The 19,734-nt window shown below is 41.0% G+C and overlaps 1 protein-coding gene across 1 annotated transcript in view; it reads right to left on the bottom strand.

Moving 5' to 3' along the window:
• LOC115138828 (B-cell lymphoma/leukemia 11B-like) overlaps positions 1-16,765 on the bottom strand; it is a 107,971-nt gene extending 91,206 nt beyond the window's left edge. The window contains 1 exon segment of the mRNA XM_065025799.1: positions 15,850-16,765. Within this exon segment, the coding sequence (XP_064881871.1) occupies positions 15,850-15,907 (58 nt within the window). The 5' untranslated portion in view covers positions 15,908-16,765.
• Positions 16,766-19,734: the final 2,969 nt, after the last annotated feature.

Here is a 19,734-nt window from a genome sequence, read left to right as displayed (position 1 = left end):
AGAAGAGGAGGGGAGAGAAGGAGAGGAGGAGAAAGAAGGAGAGGAGCAGAGAGAAGAAGAGGAGGACAGAGAATGAGAGGAGGAGAGAGAAGGAGAGGAGGAGAGAGAAGAAGAGGAGGACATATAAGGAGAGGAGCAGAGAGAAGGAGAGGAAGACAGAGAAGGAGGTTTGCGGATGCTATAGGACCAGCTGCCAGAGAGAGAGAGAGGTGTTGACAGTTAGAATGTACAGTAACCGTGGTGTGTTAAAGCTGATATCATCAAAAAGCCACCACCGCTCACTCTAACTCCTACTACCTACGCCCCATCCCCCCATGACAACACATACACACACAATTAGGAAATATGGCTTTCTACTCTCTCTCAATCTAACTACTAGTGCTGCATGCCACCCGCACACACAGCCTAAGAGCTCCCCCTAGCAGGTGAAAGGAAGCACATCTAGAGAGAGAGGGAGAAAGACAGAGAGAAGGAGAAGGAGAAGGAGAGGGAGAGGGGGAGAGAGGGAGAAAAAAGAAAGATAGAGGGAGGCAAATAGAGACTTCTCCACCATAGAGGAGGTATTGAAACAGCTGACAAGTCATGAAGTCAAAGACAGCGTTAAAAACCTAGTGATCACAGACAGACAGTTCACCATCCCTAAAGTAAGCAAACCAGGATTCTGGCATGCAGGTTAAGGAGAGGGAGAGAGCGGGTGAGAGAGAGAGCGGGTGAGAGAGAGAGCAGGGGAAGGAGAGAGAGAGAGAGAGCAGGGGAAGGAGAGAGAGGGGGGGGGTTCAGTGACCGTTTTTTTTTCATGTGGTATTAAAAGTGGGGACATGGATGGTACAGTATTAGAAAACTATCAGGGACATGGAGGGGACAGTATTAGTAAACTATCAGGGACATGGAGGGGACAGTATTAGTAAACTATCAGGGACATGGATGGTACAGTATTAGTAAACTATCAAGGACATGGATGGTACAGTATTAGTAAACTACCAGGGACATGGATGGTACAGTATTAGTAAACTATCAGTGACATGGATGGTACAGAATTGGTTAACTATCAGGGACATGGATGGTACAGTATTAGTGGTCTATCAGGGACATGGAGGGTACAGTAGTAGTAAACTATCAGGGACATGGAGGGTACAGTATTAGTAAACTATCAGGGACATGGATGGTAGAGTATTAGTAAACTATCAGGGACATGGATTGTACAGTATTAGTAAACTATCAGGGACATGGATGGTACAGTATTAGTAAACTACCAGGGACATGGATGGTACAGTATTAGTAAACTATCAGGGACATGGATGGTACAGTATTAGTAAACTACCAGGGACATGGATGGTACAGTATTAGCAAACAATCAGTGACATGGATGGTACAGAATTAGTTAACTATCAGGGACATGGATGGTACAGTATTAGTGGTCTATCAGGGACATGGAGGGTACAGTATTAGTAAACTATCAGGGACATGGAGGGTACAGTATTAGTAAACTATCAGGGACATGGATGGTAGAGTATTAGTAAACTATCAGGGACATGGATGGTACAGTATTAGTAAACTATCATGGACATGGAGGGTACAGTATTAGTAAACTATCAGGGACATGGAGGGTACAGTATTAGTAAACTATCAGGGACATGGATGGTACAGTATAAGTAAACTATCGGGGACATGGAGGGTACAGTATTAGTAAACTATCAGGGACATGGAGGGTACAGTATTAGTAAACTATCAGGGACATGGATGGCACAGTATTAGTAAACTATCAGGGACATGGAGGGTACAGTATTAGTGGTCTATCAGGGACATGGGTGGTACAGTATTAGTAAACTATCAGAGACATGGATGGTACAGTATTAGTGGTCTATCAGGGACATGGATGGTGCAGTATTAGTGGTCTATCAGGGACATGGATGGTACAGTATTAGTAAACTATCAGGGACATGGAGGGTACAGTATTAGTTAACTATCAGGGACATGGATGGTACAGTATTAGTAAACTATCCGGGACATGGATGGTACAGTATTAGTAAACTATCAGGGACATGCATGGTACAGTATTAGTAAACTATCAGGGACATGGATGGTACAGTATTAGTAAACTATCAGGGATATGGATGGTACAGTATTAGTAAACTATCAAGGACATGGATGGTACAGTAGTAGTAAACTATCAGGGACATGGATGGTACAGTATTAGTAAACTATCAGGGACATGGATGGTACAGTATTAGTAAACTATCAAGGACATGGATGGTACAGTAGTAGTAAACTATCAGGGACATGGAGGGTACAGTATTAGTAAACTATCAGGGACATGGAGGGTACAGTATTAGTGGTCTATCAGGGACATGGAGGGTACAGTATTAGTAAACTATCAGGGACATGGAGGGTACAGTATTAGTAAACTATCAGGGACATGGATGGTAGAGTATTAGTAAACTATCAGGGACATGGATGGTACAGTATTAGTAAACTATCATGAACATGGAGGGTACAGTATTAGTAAACTATCAGGGACATGGAGGGTACAGTATTAGTAAACTATCAGGGACATGGATGGTACAGTATAAGTAAACTATCGGGGACATGGAGGGTACAGTATTAGTAAACTATCAGGGACATGGAGGGTACAGTATTAGTAAACTATCAGGGACATGGATGGCACAGTATTAGTAAACTATCAGGGACATGGAGGGTACAGTATTAGTGGTCTATCAGGGACATGGGTGGTACAGTATTAGTAAACTATCAGAGACATGGATGGTACAGTATTAGTGGTCTATCAGGGACATGGATGGTGCAGTATTAGTGGTCTATCAGGGACATGGATGGTACAGTATTAGTAAACTATCAGGGACATGGAGGGTACAGTATTAGTTAACTATCAGGGACATGGATGGTACAGTATTAGTAAACTATCCGGGACATGGATGGTACAGTATTAGTAAACTATCAGGGACATGCATGGTACAGTATTAGTAAACTATCAGGGACATGGATGGTACAGTATTAGTAAACTATCAGGGATATGGATGGTACAGTATTAGTAAACTATCAAGGACATGGATTGTACAGTAGTAGTAAACTATCAGGGACATGGATGGTACAGTATTAGTAAACTATCAGGGACATGGATGGTACAGTATTAGTAAACTATCAAGGACATGGATGGTACAGTAGTAGTAAACTATCAGGGACATGGAGGGTACAGTATTAGTAAACTATCAGGGACATGGAGGGTACAGTATTAGTAAACTATCAGGGACATGGATGGTACAGTATTAGTGGTATATCAGGGACATGGAGGGTACAGTATTAGTAAACTATCAGGGACATGGATGGTACAGTATTAGTGGTATATCAGGGACATGGAGGGTACAGTATTAGTAAACTATCAGGGACATGGATGGTAGAGTATTAGTAAACTATCGGGGACATGGATGGTACAGTATTAGTAAACTATCAGGGACATGGATGGTACAGTATTAGTAAACTATCAGGGACATGGAGGGTACAGTATTAGTAAACTATTAGGGACATGGATGGTACAGTATTAGTAAACTGTCGGGGACATGGAGGGTACAGTATTAGTAAACTATCGGGAACATGGAGGGTACAGTATTAGTAAACTATCAGGGACATGGAGGGTACAATTTTAGTAAACTATCGGGGACGTGGAGGGTACAGTATTAATAAACTATCAGGGACATGGAGGGTACAGTTTTAGTAAACTATCGGGGACATTTAGGGTACAGTTTTAGTAAACTATCATGGACATGGAGGGTACAGTATTAGTAAACTATCAGGGACATGGAGGGTACAGTATTAGTAAACTATCAGGGACATGGATGGTACAGTATAAGTAAACTATCAGGGACATGGAGGGTACAGTATTAGTAAACTATCAGGGACATGGAGGGTACAGTATTAGTAAACTATCAGGGACATGGATGGCACAGTATTAGTAAACTATCAGGGACATGGAGGGTACAGTATTAGTGGTCTATCAGGGACATGGGTGGTACAGTATTAGTAAACTATCAGAGACATGGATGGTACAGTATTAGTGGTCTATCAGGGACATGGATGGTGCAGTATTAGTGGTCTATCAGGGACATGGAGGGTACAGTATTAGTTAACTATCAGGGACATGGATGGTACAGTATTAGTAAACTATCCGGGACATGGATGGTACAGTATTAGTAAACTATCAGGGACATGGATGGTACAGTATTAGTAAACTATCAGGGACATGGATGGTACAGTATTAGTAAACTATCAAGGACATGGATGGTACAGTATTAGTAAACTATCAGGGACATGGATTGTACAGTATTAGTGGTCTATCAGGGACATGGAGGGTACAGTATTAGTAAACTATCAGGGACATGGAGGGTACAGTATTAGTAAACTATCAGGGACATGGACGGTACAGTATTAGTGGTATATCAGGGACATGGAGGGTACAGTATTAGTAAACTATCAGGGACATGGATGGTACAGTATTAGTAAACTATCGGGGACATGGATGGTACAGTATTAGTAAACTATCAGGGACATGGAGGGTACAGTATTAGTAAACTATCAGGGACATGGATGGTACAGTATTAGTAAACTATTGGGGACATGGATGGTACAGTATTAGTAAACTGTCGGGGACATGGAGGGTACAGTATTAGTAAACTATCGGGAACATGGAGGGTACAGTATTAGTAAACTATCAGGGACATGGAGGGTACAGTTTTAGTAAATTATCGGGGACATGGAGGGTACAGTTTTAGTAAACTATCAGGGACATGGATGGTAGAGTATTAGTAAACTATCAGGGACATGGATGGTAGAGTATTAGTAAACTATCAGGGACATGGATGGTAGAGTATTAGTAAACTGTCGGGGACATGGATGGTACAGTATTAGTAAACTGTCGGGGACATGGATGGTACAGTATTAGTAAACTATCGGGGACATGGATGGTACAGTATTAGTAAACTGTCGGGGACATGGATGGTACAGTATTAGTAAACTGTCGGGGACATGGATGGTACAGTAGTAGTAAACTATCAGGGACATGGAGGGTACAGTATTAGTAAACTGTCGGGGACATGGAGGGTACAGTATTAGTAAACTATCAGGGACATGGATGGTACAGTATTAGTAAACTACCAGGGACATGGATGGTACAGTATTAGCAAACTATCAGTGACATGGATGGTACAGAATTAGTTAACTATCAGGGACATGGATGGTACAGTATTAGTAAACTACCAGGGACATGGATGGTACAGTATTAGTAAACTATCAGGGACATGGATGGTACAGTATTAGTAAACTACCAGGGACATGGATGGTACAGTATTAGCAAACTATCAGTGACATGGATGGTACAGAATTAGTTAACTATCAGGGACATGGATGGTACAGTATTAGTGGTCTATCAGGGACATGGAGGGTACAGGATTAGTAAACTATCAGGGACATGGAGGGTACAGTATTAGTAAACTATCAGGGACATGGATGGTAGAGTATTAGTAAACTATCAGGGACATGGATGGTACAGTATTAGTAAACTATCATGGACATGGAGGGTACAGTATTAGTAAACTATCAGGGACATGGAGGGTACAGTTTTAGTAAACTATCAGGGACATGGATGTTACAGTATAAGTAAACTATCGGGGACATGGAGGGTACAGTATTAGTAAACTATCAGGGACATGGAGGGTACAGTATTAGTAAACTATCAGGGACATGGATGGCACAGTATTAGTAAACTATCAGGGACATGGAGGGTACAGTATTAGTGGTCTATCAGGGACATGGGTGGTACAGTATTAGTAAACTATCAGAGACATGGATGGTACAGTATTAGTGGTCTATCAGGGACATGGATGGTGCAGTATTAGTGGTCTATCAGGGACATGGATGGTACAGTATTAGTAAACTATCAGGGACATGGAGGGTACAGTATTAGTTAACTATCAGGGACATGGATGGTACAGTATTAGTAAACTATCCGGGACATGGATGGTACAGTATTAGTAAACTATCAGGGACATGGATGGTACAGTATTAGTAAACTATCAGGGACATGGATGGTACAGTATTAGTAAACTATCAGGGACATGGATGGTACAGTATTAGTAAACTATCAAGGACATGGATGGTACAGTAGTAGTAAACTATCAGGGACATGGATGGTACAGTATTAGTAAACTATCAGGGACATGGATGGTACAGTATTAGTAAACTATCAAGGACATGGATGGTACAGTAGTAGTAAACTATCAGGGACATGGAGGGTACAGTATTAGTAAACTATCAGGGACATGGAGGGTACAGTATTAGTAAACTATCAGGGACATGGATGGTACAGTATTAGTGGTATATCAGGGACATGGAGGGTACAGTATTAGTAAACTATCAGGGACATGGATGGTAGAGTATTAGTAAACTATCGGGGACATGGATGGTACAGTATTAGTAAACTATCAGGGACATGGAGGGTACAGTATTAGTAAACTATCAGGGACATGGATGGTACAGTATTAGTAAACTATCAGGGACATGGAGGGTACTATCTATTAGGGACATGGATGGTACAGTATTAGTAAACTGTCGGGGACATGGAGGGTACAGTATTAGTAAACTATCGGGAACATGGAGGGTACAGGTAAACTAGGGACATGGAGGGTTTTTAGTAAACTACTGGAGGGTCAGGGGACATGGAGGGTACAGTTTTAGTAAACTATCGGGGACATGGAGGGTACAGTATTAGTAAACTATCATGGACATGGAGGGTACAGTATTAGTAAACTATCAGGGACATGGAGGGTACAGTATTAGTAAACTATCAGGGACATGGATGGTACAGTATAAGTAAACTATCAGGGACATGGAGGGTACAGTATTAGTAAACTATCAGGGACATGGAGGGTACAGTATTAGTAAACTATCAGGGACATGGATGGCACAGTATTAGTAAACTATCAGGGACATGGAGGGTACAGTATTAGTGGTCTATCAGGGACATGGGTGGTACAGTATTAGTAAACTATCAGAGACATGGATGGTACAGTATTAGTGGTCTATCAGGGACATGGATGGTGCAGTATTAGTGGTCTATCAGGGACATGGAGGGTACAGTATTAGTTAACTATCAGGGACATGGATGGTACAGTATTAGTAAACTATCCGGGACATGGATGGTACAGTATTAGTAAACTATCAGGGACATGGATGGTACAGTATTAGTAAACTATCAGGGACATGGATGGTACAGTATTAGTAAACTATCAAGGACATGGATGGTACAGTAGTAGTAAACTATCAGGGACATGGATGGTACAGTATTAGTAAACTATCAGGGACATGGATTGTACAGTATTAGTGGTCTATCAGGGACATGGAGGGTACAGTATTAGTAAACTATCAGGGACATGGAGGGTACAGTATTAGTAAACTATCAGGGACATGGACGGTACAGTATTAGTGGTATATCAGGGACATGGAGGGTACAGTATTAGTAAACTATCAGGGACATGGATGGTACAGTATTAGTAAACTATCGGGGACATGGATGGTACAGTATTAGTAAACTATCAGGGACATGGAGGGTACAGTATTAGTAAACTATCAGGGACATGGATGGTACAGTATTAGTAAACTATTGGGGACATGGATGGTACAGTATTAGTAAACTGTCGGGGACATGGAGGGTACAGTATTAGTAAACTATCGGGAACATGGAGGGTACAGTATTAGTAAACTATCAGGGACATGGAGGGTACAATTTTAGTAAACTATCGGGGACGTGGAGGGTACAGTATTAATAAACTATCAGGGACATGGAGGGTACAGTTTTAGTAAACTATCGGGGACATGGAGGGTACAGTTTTAGTAAACTATCAGGGACATGGATGGTAGAGTATTAGTAAACTATCAGGGACATGGATGGTAGAGTATTAGTAAACTATCAGGGACATGGATGGTAGAGTATTAGTAAACTGTCGGGGACATGGATGGTACAGTATTAGTAAACTGTCGGGGACATGGATGGTACAGTATTAGTAAACTATCAGGGACATGGATGGTACAGTATTAGTAAACTGTCGGGGACATGGATGGTACAGTATTAGTAAACTGTCGGGGACATGGATGGTACAGTAGTAGTAAACTATCAGGGACATGGAGGGTACAGTATTAGTAAACTGTCGGGGACATGGAGGGTACAGTATTAGTAAACTATCAGGGACATGGATGGTACAGTATTAGTAAACTGTCGGGGACATGGATGGTACAGTATTAGTGGTCTATCAGGGACATGGATGGTACAGTATTAGTAAACTATCAGGGACATGGAGGGTACAGTATTAGTAAACTGTCGGGGACATGGAGGGTACAGTATTAGTAAACTGTCGGGGACATGGAGGGTACAGTATTAGTGGTCTATCAGGGACATGGAGGGTACAGTATTAGTAAACTGTCGGGGACATGGATGGTACAGTATTAGTAAACTATCAGGGACATGGATGGTACAGTATTAGTAAACTATCAGGGACATGGATGGTACAGTATTAGTAAACTATCAGGGACATGGATGGTACAGTATTAGTAAACTATCAGGGACATGGATGGTACAGTATTAGTAAACTATCAGGGACATGGAGGGTACAGTAATAGTAAACTGTCGGGGACATGGAGGGTACAGTATTAGTAAACTGTCGGGGACATGGAGGGTACAGTATTAGTGGTCTATCAGGGACATGGAGGGTACAGTATTAGTAAACTGTCGGGGACATGGAGGGTACAGTATTAGTGGTCTATCAGGGACATGGATGGTACAGTATTAGTAAACTGTCGGGGACATGGATGGTAAAGTATTAGTGGTCTATCAGGGACATAGAGGGTACAGTTTTAGTAAACTATCACGGACATGGATGGTACAGTATTAGTAAACTGTCGGGGACATGGAGGGTACAGTATTAGTAAACTATCAGGGACATGGATGGTACAGTATTAGTAAACTATCAGGGACATGGATGGTACAGTATTAGTAAACTATCAGGGACATGGATGGTACAGTATTAGTAAACTATCACGGACATGGATGGTAGAGTATTAGTAAACTATCAGGGACATGGATGGTACAGTATTAGTAAACTGTCGGGGACATGGAGGGTACAGTATTAGTGGTCTATCAGGGACATGGATGGTACAGTATTAGTAAACTATCAGGGACATGGATGGTAGAGTATTAGTAAACTATCAGGGACATGGATGGTAGAGTATTAGTAAACTGTCGGGGACATGGATGGTAGAGTATTAGTAAACTATCAGGGACATGGAGGGTACAGTATTAGTAAACTATCAGGGACATGGATGGTACAGTATTAGTAAACTGTCGGGGACATGGGTGGTACAGTATTAGTAAACTATCAGAGACATGGATGGTACAGTATTAGTGGTCTATCAGGGACATGGATGGTGCAGTATTAGTGGTCTATCAGGGACATGGATGGTAGAGTATTAGTAAACTGTCGGGGACATGGAGGGTACAGTATTAGTGGTCTATCAGGGACATGGATGGTACAGTATTAGTAAACTGTCGGGGACATGGATGGTACAGTATTAGTAAACTGTTGGTGACATGGAGGGTACAGTATTAGTAAACTGTCGGGGACATGGAGGGTACAGTATTAGTAAACTATCACGGACATGGATGGCAGTTGGACAGGCAAACCAACGGCCATCTAATCAGGAGAATCAGGAGAAGCCATTGTCTTTCACTGAGTAATGAATTATTCACTAATCTCAAGAAGCTTTTTCTGTTTCTCTCTCTCTCACAGAACCCCCCCCCCATTGGTGGGTGACATCAGGATTCCCTAAACAACAACAGTACCAGAGATTTCTGCCTTGCTCTTTCTGCTTCTAAGCTCTGTGAATATTATGAATTTATATTTTATGGTCCCTAACACGAAAAAAATATTGTATTCAAGCCTTTCGGAATTCATAAATTAGTGCCACATTAGAATTATTAAAACATTGTTCCCCAATCACAAAGACTATCATCATCCAGCTTTGAAATGGTTCAACAAAAAGGCCCATGGCGTTAATAAAAAAAGGTATTTCAGTTATTATTTTAGGGGATAATGTATTTTTTATTCCAAACAACACTATTGAGCTCCATGCAGATATTAATTCTCACAGAGACACAGAGACGGGCAGAAACATCTCCATCACACCTCAGAATGAGCACTGTTCTTTCCTCTGCCTGCCTGTTTGTCTCTCTGGGTTCTCTACGGAACAAAGACCAGCACAGTGGGGTTTCTCTCTGGTCCACCTCACTCCCAACCCAATGGGAAACATGCATCTCAAGTGGTCGCTGCTGCAATTTACACACTTTGTCACATGCCGGGCCGATAGTCAGTGTGTGTGTGTGTGTGTGTGTGTGTGTGTGTGTGTGTGTGTGTGTGTGTGTGTGTGTGTAAACATATGTCAGACGCTACCTCTTCATATACTCTCTATAAATCATAAATTGCTGTTTTGCATAAATGTTAACCGTTTAACACCTATAAACTTATTGGGCATCGTGTGTTAAAATTACGAAATTATTAGGAGTAAATTGTATTTACTAATAAATAAATAAAAACAATGAAATATTTCAATATAAATATATAGAAAATATCTGATCATTTATAAAGTCACAAGAATATATATTGGACTCCGTACCCATACAAAATAACCACATCACTTACCGCAGCCTACATCAGCTATAAATTGCCCTATGAAAATAACATACAGCTTTAACGCAGCATACAGCTTTAACGCAGCATACAGCTTTAACACAGCATACAGCTTTAACACAGCATACAGCTTTAACGCAGCATACAGCTTTAACGCAGCATACAGCTTTAACACAGCATACAGCTTTAACGCAGCATACAGCTTTAACACAGCATACAGCTTTAACACAGCATACAGCTTTAACGCAGCATACAGCTTTAACACAGCATACAGCTTTAACACAGCATACAGCTTTAAGGCAGCATACAGCTTTAAGGCAGCATACAGATTTAACACAGCATACAGCTTTAAGGCAGCATACAGCTTTAACACAGCATACAGCTTTAACACAGCATACAGCTTTAACACAGCATACAGCTTTAAGGCAGCATACAGCTTTAACACAGCATACAGCTTTAACACAGCATACAGCTTTAACACAGCATACAGCTTTAACGCAGCATACAGCTTTAACACAGCATACAGCTTTAACACAGCATACAGCTTTAAGGCAGCATACAGCTTTAACACAGCATACAGCTTTAACACAGCATACAGCTTTAAGGCAGCATACAGCTTTAACACAGCATACAGCTTTAACACAGCATACAGCTTTAACACAGCATACAGCTTTACCACAGCATACAGCTTTAACACAGCATACAGCTTTAAGGCAGCACACAGCTTTAACACAGCATACAGCTTTAACACAGCATACAGCTTTAAGGCAGCTTACCAATGATAGTGTTTCATTTCCATGTGTGAAAACATGCTTAACCACCCCCCCCCCAAAATGAAATAACATATTCAAACAGATATCCATGCAGCACTTGGAAATGTTTCAATGTTTCACACATATTGAGCGGCGGGACGTGTTTTAAATGTAGCACACACAACCTCAGAGCTGCTGCCGAGCCTGTAAAACTATTGAAGTGCAACACTGCAAAGTGTGCAGCTCTCCCTGCCTTCCTTCACTGAGAAGAAAACATCTGAATAAGCCAGTGCAACTGAAACGTTGTAGAAGCCTGAGGAAGACCTCAACTTAACTACCACTGAAGACCATAGACGACGTGTTGACTAGAAAGCACACACACATATTTGACTGCGTTCTCAAGACCTCCCCCTTTGGTAAAAAAAAAAGCAGAGAGATAAGAGGAGACATAGCACACTTTTTCACCATCGTATGTCAGAATAATATTAGAAATGAATTAATTCCAGTACAGATCGTCAGAAAATACCCATTGGTGACTTCAACAGAAAGAAGATTTAATCAGGTTTAATTAGATTTAATTAGGTTCAACAGATAAATACATTTTTACATTTTTAATTTCTCACCGGTAAAAACAAACGCTTTTGCTACATTAAATATTGGTTGCTTCAAATGGATATACGATCTAGTGCATGAAAAAACGATGCTGATTTTGCTGATGCCGCATGTGCATGTGAAATTGTCAATTCACATGTGTGAATTTGCATATGCGTGTGTGTGTGTGTGTGTGTGTGTGTGTGTGTGTGTCTTCAACCATAAATCCCAAAAACCATTGCGTCTCTGACACATAAATGATTAAATGTGCAAGCACCATACCACAGCTTGCAGCCAGCTCTCTTCCCATGTCTGAACACCCATCATTTAGAAGTGAATATCACTTTCCAGATAGATTTGACCTGCTAGACATTCAGACTACCCCTAATCATCCAGGCATGGGGTGTACTGTACTATTCTACTGCAGCATTTAAAACTCACTGAAGGCCGACCCTTACCAAGGTTTTATGTTGTAAATGAGTGTCCTGCATATACACAAACCCACACTAACCTTAACCCCTAAGGCTAGACTGAACGCCTAACCCTAATTGTAACCCTAATCCTAAACCTAACTTCTAAACTTAAATTAGCCTTTGTCCTCATGGGATAGTGGGAAATGTCCCCACGAGGGAGAATTTTCCTTGTTTTACTATCCTTGTGTCTCTCTGTCTCTCTGTGTATGTGTGTGTGTGTGTGTGTGTGTGTGTGTGTGTGTGTGTGTGTGTGTGTGTGTGTGTGTGTGTGTGTGTGTGTGTGTGTGTGTGTGTGTTTTCACTATAACAGGAAGGCAGACTACACTACAAGGCCTTGTGTGTGTGCACCCTCATACCGATCTGAGGGTTGTCTCAGGGGTAGGTTGACACTCAGATTTTCACTCATATTTCTTCCATCCCCTCAACCATAGTCTAACATTGGAAATTGGATTTGGAGACAACACTAAAACAGGTCTGTTCTACCTCGGCTGAAGAATACCTCTCTCTGTTCTCTCTCTCTCTCTGTTCTCTCTCTGTTCTCTCTCTCTCTCTCTGTTCTCTCTCTGTTCTCTCTGTTCTCTCTCTCTATCCCTCTCTCTCTCTCACACACACACACACACACACACACACACACACACACACATCTTTGCAATCAGATCTAGGTCTGATAACTTGGAAAAGCTTTCGTTTTCAGATCAACAAGGTACATGAATATATATGACACATGCCGATATAAAGTCTGTATCTCATAGGCCAATTTTAAAGTTTTACTGTCTGGTGTCCTGCAGAGTTAGTTAGAGTAAGATGGCGGTGATTTCCCCTCCACGGGACAAACAAAACATTGCTGCTATTTGAATCCATTTGCATGCCAATGACAACAGGAGTGAAGACAACAGGCTGGGGTTATAGCTAGAGGAAAAATCTCTGTGTTTGAGAAATGATGGTAGACTGACTGGAGCTGAACCCATCACCCACAAACCTGTATGCAGAGGACTGACTGGTATATGTATAGACACACACACACACACACACACACACACACAGAGAGAGAGACAAATATCAAGACACACACATACAAGGATTGACAGGCATATGTGCACGCACGCACACACACACAGAGAGAAATGATTGGGGCATAAAAGTGAGAGGTGTGTGTGTTGGAGAGAATGTGCAGAGTACACAGTCCTAACAACACAAAACACATTGGACTCAGATGACATCACCATGGAGTGCCTCTGTTCTCAGTTGGCTGCCTGGATTAGACTCTGACACTACTTCAGAATGCCATAGAAAAATAAATGATGGCTGGATGTAATTGATTTGAACTTGATGCCTTGAAAGTGTTGACCAGAATATAATTGATTCACAATTCTTCACATGTCTGGTTTGTGCTTTTCTGGGTAGCTAGACTGTAATAAAACGTTCTGTGTAACACCATGCTACTACCATATTTAAAAAAAGGTAACAAGTATCTTGCCGTTAAAAAAATTCTTAATTTAAAATGTAATCAATGAATAGGTGTTTCACACACGCTGATGTATGATGTAAAAATACAGATACCGTAATTATTCTTTCATAAAATGTCTGTGTTACCTGCTTAATCTCTCATCGGCTCTCGGCTCTCCTCTACCTTGCCACCACACAGAGGTGGCTCTGTGCAGGCAGCACGCCGAAGAAACTGCGCTCCGGCTCCTAACTGCGCTGTTTCTGCCTGCCAATATAACCTACACTTGTACAGGTCACCTATAGTGGGCTATACCTACAGCTGTAGCCTAGAAATCAGAACCTAGATTCGTTAGAATAAATTGGTGATAGATATCTAATAATAGCCTACAAAGACGTTTGGACACACAATTGACTATTGCAAATAGATATGTTTTGCAAAACAAATGCTGAATGGATTTAGAGTTTAAACAACGGAGGACATATCAGCAAATCACCATTCAGCAAAACATTTGAAGGTAAATCCATATTGTCAAGACAGGAAGTAGGCTGACTTTCAAATATCTCTTTGTATCGTGAGAAATCTGTATAAATAAAATATGAATGTAGCCTAAATACACCATGCCAAGGTATTGTTAAATTACTTCAGCTGTCATCATCGCTCTATAATAATTAAATTCGGATTTAAAAAGCAGCAAAGCAAAGATAATAAAGTTGTTTGAATGCGTTAGTTTACCTGGCGCGAGGATATCTGACTGGTGCTCGACCAAGGGGAGGAGAAATCTGTACAATATGTATATATTTAAATGTGCTTATAAAATTAAACATTTCATCTGTCGGTTCACTATACCAAAAAATTACAGGGATACCTGCTTTGGCTGTTCGATGAAAGTTTGGTGGTTTGATAAAATGCATATTGTGTTGTATTAGCCTAATGTGAAAACGATTGAAGATGTGGTCGTTTTCTGTTTGCTATGACACACAAGTTACATATGTAATGTATCTCAACACGATGTGTCAATGGGTTACTTCGCTATTAGATTAATATTATTACAATGAAATTGTTGGAAATGTATGAGATAATAAATTGAGTGAACAAATGCTTATGACTATATAGAGGAACTTGAAAGCGTGTTGAAACAGAATCATGTATGAATCGACTTTCAGAGTAAGAAAGCAATTGTCTCCAAAATGTCGGAGGTCCATCCATTCACTGAAGCCAGGTATTATTCTTGGTTTTCTACTTGGCCCCAGATGACTTAGTGCAGCCAGATACCTGACGGCCTAAAAGCATCAACAATAGCTTACACTTCACAGTTCAATGGTCTGTTTGGAAGAGAAGAGGGTTTGATGGTGAAATGTCATTATAAATGTTATGAAGATGCTGTATTTAATAGACATTTAATAAGGTAAAGCTCTTTTTTAATTATACAGCTTTCACAAAAGTAGTCTCAACTAGTGTCCCATGCATAAAGTATATTTCACGTAAATGTTATGCGTAAAAGATACGTAAAAAGTACAGAGTATAGACAACATGACATCTTTACTCTAAGTAAAAATGATTTATGGAAATGTCATTGTTAAATATTGAATATCCTATTTAATTTCTCCAATTAATTATACTGTCAAATGCCATAGTTTATAAACTTTGTCAGATTCCATAGTTCAAAAGTATTTTTTCCCAACCCTGATGTCACACGCTTAAGAGTTCACTAATACCCTTTCTGATCAAATTAGCCAAATGTGGCAGTAAATACAAAAGTCAATCAATTTCACATTAATGTTTTTTTTTCATAGTCCATTCATGAGTTGTGTGTGATTGAGTGAAAATGAAAAGCAGGTACTTACGTGCTATTAATTCCCTCTGTGACACGTGCTGTGGGTTCCCCTGCTTGCGACGGGACATTGCCCTGGCATTTACACTTGCATTGCCCGGGGACCAGCACTCTGAAGGATGGGCTCGCTTCCCTCCTATTGCCTCCACTTGCTCGGCACTCAACTTTTCCCGGGACCTCCAAAAGTACGAGGCTCCTGCGCTCGGACTGCCGGCCGGGGTGGGTGGTTGATCGTGCTTTTGCGCTTCGCCTCTTCGGTCCACTCTGCCCCTGTGTTTGTATGTGACGAGACCGTGGATAGCCTGTGCTATACCTTCAGTTCTCTTTCACCGCTTCTCTCTGTAGGTTACTCACACCATTTGGCAAAAAAAGTGTGCGAGAGAAGTGATCTGTCCGAGTAGAAAAAAAGAAAGATGTCAGAAGTGGGGAAATATCCTTGGATGTTTGACGGGTGTAGTGAGTGACAGTTGGGATCAAACCCTGGCGAGTGTCCATCCACCTTGTGAGAGAAGAAGAATCAGAACGCGATGGTCAGTGCACGCGCTGACAGCTCGGAATGCGCTGGGTATCACTGTGAGTCCAGTCAATTGCCCGGCCTCTGAACTTATTTCATTTCTTCTTTTAGAAACAAACACAAAAATAAAATAACAAATCGCAAACATTCACAATTACAATAATTGATAATACAATTTTACAAAATTATGAATCCAATTTTTCTTCTCGGGCACTTGAGCATCAGCATGCAATGGCAGGTACTTTTCAGTCTCCTCAACTCCAAGTGCTCTGCCCCCTTGTACGGCTCTGTGTAGACCGGGCACACAGAACTTCCACCTCTTTTCTAAATAAATCAAGACCTGCACTCTTTTTTTCTCCCCTTTCTCTGTGTGAGTGTGACGATTGAGTAGTGAGTCCTGCTTCCCCCGAGCTCTCGGTCTCTCTGTGGCTAGGGCTGCCTCCGTACAATGGGATACAATTCAAGTTCAAGTGCGGACGTGACGTTAAGTCTACAATGAGAAAGAAAAATGGCAGACTGCAAGAGCACTGAGGGCGACTAGTGGTGGCTTTTCACAACTATCGGATCACCAGCAGCAAGCGGTGGACAGCGCACTGTCGCGGTCTCTCTTAGATAGAGGAGCAGTGGACGGAGCCTCTCCTCTTACTGCCTCACACAGACAAGCACGAGGAAGGGAAAGTCGCAGTGTTCAGAAAAAGTCACGCTATTCTTTATGTTCAAATAACATTTTCCATTGACCAATATACCCTAATAATAGAATAAGATTGTTTGTTGATTTTTTGCATAGACCTGCTAGACAGTTTACAAGACCATTTCTGTCAAATGCATTAATTGTCATCAGTCAAATATAATTTATTCGAAATATTATTCAAGTGTATTTTTTTTTACATATAGGCCTAAGGTGAATGGTTTTATAAGTGGATGACTTGCTAAGGTTTAGTCAACGATTTTTTTTTTTTTTGCGGGAATTTCTGTACGCGCTTTTGACGTCCTATTCGATTACAATAGAAACTAATAAGCAGGTAGGGAATATACATTGATATAAAGTTCTTGGAAATATAAAACATTTGACCAGTATTCTGTAGTAACCTTCCCTCTGCTTGGCAATTTGCGTTGGAATGGAACACATTTGAACATAAAATCTCTGAACAAATGAATCTATCATAAAATACCAGAACACCTTTACTCACTGCAAACCTTTACTCACTCAAAATAAATACTCGGAAGCAATTTTGATGTTGATTAGTCAAAAACAAGTGTAGCCTAGGCTACTGTAGTGCATCTTATTTATCTCTGAACAGGTTCTCCCCGCAGAGATTCATTTATATATATTTGGATTTCTTCAGAGTTACATATTCTCTCATAAATGTATCAAGACATAGTAAAAGACTCTAAGCAAATTCCCGAGCTTCAAACACGATTCATCAGAGGTCGATCAAATACATAATGAATGTGCTTAGGCTATCTGTGCACTTTATTGCAGAGTTATGCCTAGACCACCTGGCTATCCTATAGTCTTTCTTATTCGTTATTTACATAGTTTACACATGATTCGGGCTCACAAAGTATCCAATGATTTACCAGAATAATTAAATACAGGCTATGTTTTTTTACATTTTGAAATGGAGTGTGAACTATTTATAATGTGAAAGTTAATTCCTCATTCCTGCGTTCTTAATTCAAATCTATTTATCTCCGGATTCCATTATGGTTATTACCAGTATGGTACCAGGGAAGCATTTCATATGGATCCTCTTTTGCCCTAATTCTGCACACTGGAGTTCAAATCCATGATCAGGGCCTTATCAACAAGATGACACCCATAAATTACAGAGATAAACTTCCAAGTGGTATAAACTCAAGATGAAAATGAGAAACACACACTGGAACACAGAATGAGAAACAGATCCTCATCACACTGTGTCAGCAGCATCTATATTGTAGGCATACAATGCAGATGCTCACCCCATCCTCTGCTCTGCGCCCCCATTGCCTGCCTGTCTGCCTGTGTGGGACTGCTCCAGTGCATGTGAGACTTGGAGACACACAAGAGCAAAGCACTAAGTCAAATAATGTGTTTGAGCTGAGCTTCTACCTTCTACCTACATGGGGCTGTAGTGGTAATCTTCTGCAAGTCTTACTGGGAGCTGATTGACGAGGCAAGGAGGTAGGCAATAGTAAGGCAGGCGGTAAGGCAGGCAGGCAGCAGGGCAGGCAGTGTAGTGAGGGAGGCAAGCAGACGGGACAGGGAGAGTGGCAGAGAGGCAGACAGACATGCAAGGGTAGTCAGGCAGGCAAGGCAGGGAGAGAGGCAGGCAGGCAGGCAAACAGGCAGGCAGAGAGGCAGACAGATATGCAAGGATAGTCAGGCAGGCAGGCAAACAGGCAGGCAGAGAGGCAGACAGGCATATTGTGTGTTAGTGGGGGAGGGGGGATCATAACAAGTAAGTTATTGTGTAACTGATGAAGATATCTGTGACAATTGACAAATTCATTAAATTGAAGAGGTTGGAAGGCGAGTACAAAATAATGTTTGATTCAAAGGAAATATCGTTTTCTACACCATCTAGAGTGGTTGTGTTCTGGTGTAAAGGAGGGCACTATGTAAGAAATAGGGTGCCATTTGAGATACACTATGACTATGTCTGTGCTGTGGTAATACATACATCTGGTTTTGATCTAGCGAGTGATGCTGTGCTGCATATTGTTCCAACAATCCCATTCAACTTTCAACCCAGACGGGCTATCTATCTATCTATCTATTTTTAAGCATCAGCAATCTGAGCAGCTCACCAATCGCTGCAGCTGTACACAGCCCATCTGTAAATAGCCCATCCAACTACCTACCTCATCCCCATATTGTTTATTATTTACTTTTTTTTTGCTCTTTTGCACACCAGTATTTCTACTTGCACGTCATCATCTGCACATCTATCACTCCAGTGTTAATTTGCTAAATTATAATTACTTCGCTACTATGGCTTATTTATTGTCTTACCTTCTTACTCATTTGCACACACTGTATATAGATGTTTCTATTGTTATTGACTGTACATTTGTTTATCCCATGTGTGTCTCTGTGTTGTTGTTTTTTGTCGCACTGCTTTGCTTTATCTTGGAAAGATCGCAGTTGTAAATGAGAACTTGTTCTCAACTGGCCTACCTGGTTAAATAAAGGTGAAATAAAAAATTAAATATCTATCTCGACTTTTTAAACCTTTATAGTAAAACTTCTATAGTAGCCTATATATGGTGACATGGATTCACTTAGTCAAAAACAACAACTTTTCACAGACTTTTCTTAGTGGAGGGAATTACTAGGCATCAGAAAGAGAGGTGGGGGTTTATTTTTCACTAGACATGAACGGTAGGTCAAAAGTCAAA

Source organism: Oncorhynchus nerka, linkage group LG12 (assembly GCF_034236695.1).
Source record: "Oncorhynchus nerka isolate Pitt River linkage group LG12, Oner_Uvic_2.0, whole genome shotgun sequence".
Classification (NCBI taxonomy): domain Eukaryota; kingdom Metazoa; phylum Chordata; class Actinopteri; order Salmoniformes; family Salmonidae; genus Oncorhynchus; species Oncorhynchus nerka.
Note: the sequence above shows the minus strand (reverse complement) of the source record. Positions and strands in the feature narration are given on the sequence as shown.